At 46.9% G+C, this 2,500-nt stretch overlaps 1 protein-coding gene across 5 annotated transcripts in view; it reads left to right on the top strand.

The window, feature by feature from the left end:
• The window catches only part of LOC118380714 (serine/threonine-protein phosphatase 2A regulatory subunit B'' subunit alpha-like), a 72,908-nt gene that overhangs the window by 51,081 nt on the left and 19,327 nt on the right, over nucleotides 1–2,500 (top strand). Inside the window, exon 1 of one of the 5 annotated variants that reach the window (XM_052499398.1) lies at nucleotides 1,127–1,656. The exons of the other annotated variants lie outside the window; for them this stretch is intronic. Coding sequence (XP_052355358.1) covers nucleotides 1,513–1,656 — 144 coding nt within the window. The 5' untranslated portion in view covers nucleotides 1,127–1,512. Of the gene's footprint in view, nucleotides 1–1,126; nucleotides 1,657–2,500 lie in introns of those variants that run through there. 5 annotated transcript variants of the gene reach the window in all.

Raw genomic sequence — 2,500 nt, 5'->3', positions numbered from 1 at the left:
ACTCAAACCACCTGCCCTACCCTTTCGCTCAGGACAGCCGGTGTGCTGTGTGTGTGTGTTTCGCAGCCAGACCTCGGCCTGTCTCATATTTCCCAGAGTTGGTCTCTCAGTTTGATTCTCAGATCCACAGGCTACAGAAGGACCGTAGAACCAGAGAACCACAGGGGAGACGGGAACTTTTATACCCCAGAGAGAAGCACTCTGTTGGGCCACGTATAGCCACCGGCTGGCCCGCCGCTATGCTTTTACAAGATACGCTAGGAGCTAACACACGGATAATATCAGTGCACACACACGGATAAGCTACGGACTCAACCCTGAGAGAGAGAGAAAATATAGGTGTGTCTGAGTGTGGGTCTACTGTATTTGTCAATATTAGAGAGTGTTTGTGTGGAAGTGAAGCAACAGGAAAGTTTGATTACGAAACAGTATGTGTGTGTGTGTGTGTGTGTGTGTGTGTGTAAGGCTAGCAGACATGGAGTGAGAAGCAGCTAGCTGCAGGTGGACTCAGAACACTGTCCAGCTGGATCTTCCTTTGGTTTTTTTTCTCATCGGGGGATTTTAATTTTTTTTCTCGATATATTCTGTTACTCTTTTCTTTTCCTCTGCTGGGTGTTCTTGTCTCCTTCAATCTGTTCTCCTGGATACGTGAAAGGAATCATCCCTCGTTCCGTTGGACAGAATGGAGAGAATAAAATACTTTGAAGAAACAAAATAGAAAGCTGGAATCCATTGCGTGGAGAGAGTGAACAACTGAAAAGAAGAGAGAATTATAGAGCTGTGGTCTGTAGATAGACTGTAGACTCCATGGAGCTGTTGGTTGTCTAGTAGTCCTGTCTGTAATTCTACACCAGAGCCGGTCTGTGGTTCATCTGTCTCTCAGGGGGTTTTGCTGCACCCTCCAACACCAGCTGGGAATCTGAATGAACTTTGAACTTGAACCGCTACCTCAGAAACGGATGCAATAAAGTCATCATCATCACCTTCATCCTCTCCTATCATCGTCACCATCATCCTCTCCTATCAACGTCATCTTCATCCTCTCCTATCATCGTCCTCTTCATCCTCTCCTATCATCGTCACCATCATCCTCTCCTATCAACGTCATCTTCATCCTCTCCTATCATCGTCCTCTTCATCCTCTCCTATCATCGTCAGCATCATCCTCTCCTATCATCGTCACCATCATCCTCTCCTATCACCGTCACCTTCATCCTCTCCTATCACCGTCACCTTCATCCTCTCCTATCATCGTCACCATCATCCTCTCCTATCAACGTCATCTTCATCCTCTCCTATCATCGTCCTCTTCATCCTCTCCTCTCATCGTCCTCTTCATCCTCTCCTATCAACGTCACCTTTATCCTCTCATCGTCATCTTCATCCTCTCCTATCAACGCCAACTTCATCCTCTCCTATCATCATCTTCATCCTCCTATCGTCAGCTTCATCCTCTCCTATCGTCAGCTTCATCCTCTCCTATCGTCAGCTTCATCCTCTCCTATCAACATCATGTTTATCAAGGAGTCTAAAGAGACACTGCGGGGGGACCCTGATTTAAGATGTGAGCTCGCCTTCCTCTCCCGGGGCTGTGACCTCGTACTGCCCTCGCGCTTCAAGAAGAGAATCAAGACGTTCCAGCAACTGCAGGCGCAGGTTGGTAGTACTGGACTGGACTGATGCATTACACACACACACACACACACACACACACACACACACACACACACACACACACACACACACACACACACACACACACACACACACACACACACACACACACACACACACACACCTCTGCAATAAACACACACCCACATGCACACACGTCTGCTAAAAACACACACACGCAGGTGTTTAACAGACACACACAAACACACTTTTTCTCACACCAATAACACAAATACATGCCGGGGAAGACAAGCTATTCTGAGGCAGATACCAGAGTGTTATTTATAGTCCTGGGGGGCAGGAATAGAGTTCAGCTGTCCTACTTGATACTCACCCAGTACAGACGCTCAGCAGAGTGTATAGGGCCTGTAACTCGGACACCCAACACATTGCTGGAACCTTGTTTCATGGTGTTGAAACAGACATATGTGATGTGCTACAGAGACATTTAGTTTTGGTACTGAAAGAATCATGCAGCAGTATTCCTCTCAGGTGGTATGCAATGTGGTAGACTGGTCACCTAGTCACAACAGATGTGTTTGTATAGGGTAGTCTACTCCTACTCTGTCGTTGTTCATTATGTTGTCCATTGGGGGGGGTCTTGTGCTTGTACATTTGGGAAGCTGAGGTACACTTGCAAATAAGACGAGGGACTGGCTAGTAAACTACTTGTAAGTGAAGTTGGTCATTTGGAAAACAAGGAGAAAAGCGATTGAGGAAGTGAACTCAAGGGCTGCTGAGGCAGTGTTGGTGGGGGGAGGGGTGAGTAGAGGGGAATTGGTATTTTTGGTATGTATGAAAGTTGAATTGTGCCACTAAAGGTTGA

Source organism: Oncorhynchus keta, chromosome 37 (assembly GCF_023373465.1).
Source record: "Oncorhynchus keta strain PuntledgeMale-10-30-2019 chromosome 37, Oket_V2, whole genome shotgun sequence".
NCBI classification, from domain to species: domain Eukaryota; kingdom Metazoa; phylum Chordata; class Actinopteri; order Salmoniformes; family Salmonidae; genus Oncorhynchus; species Oncorhynchus keta.
The sequence above is the reverse complement of the archived record's forward strand: the minus strand, read 5'-3'. Positions and strand labels throughout refer to the sequence as shown.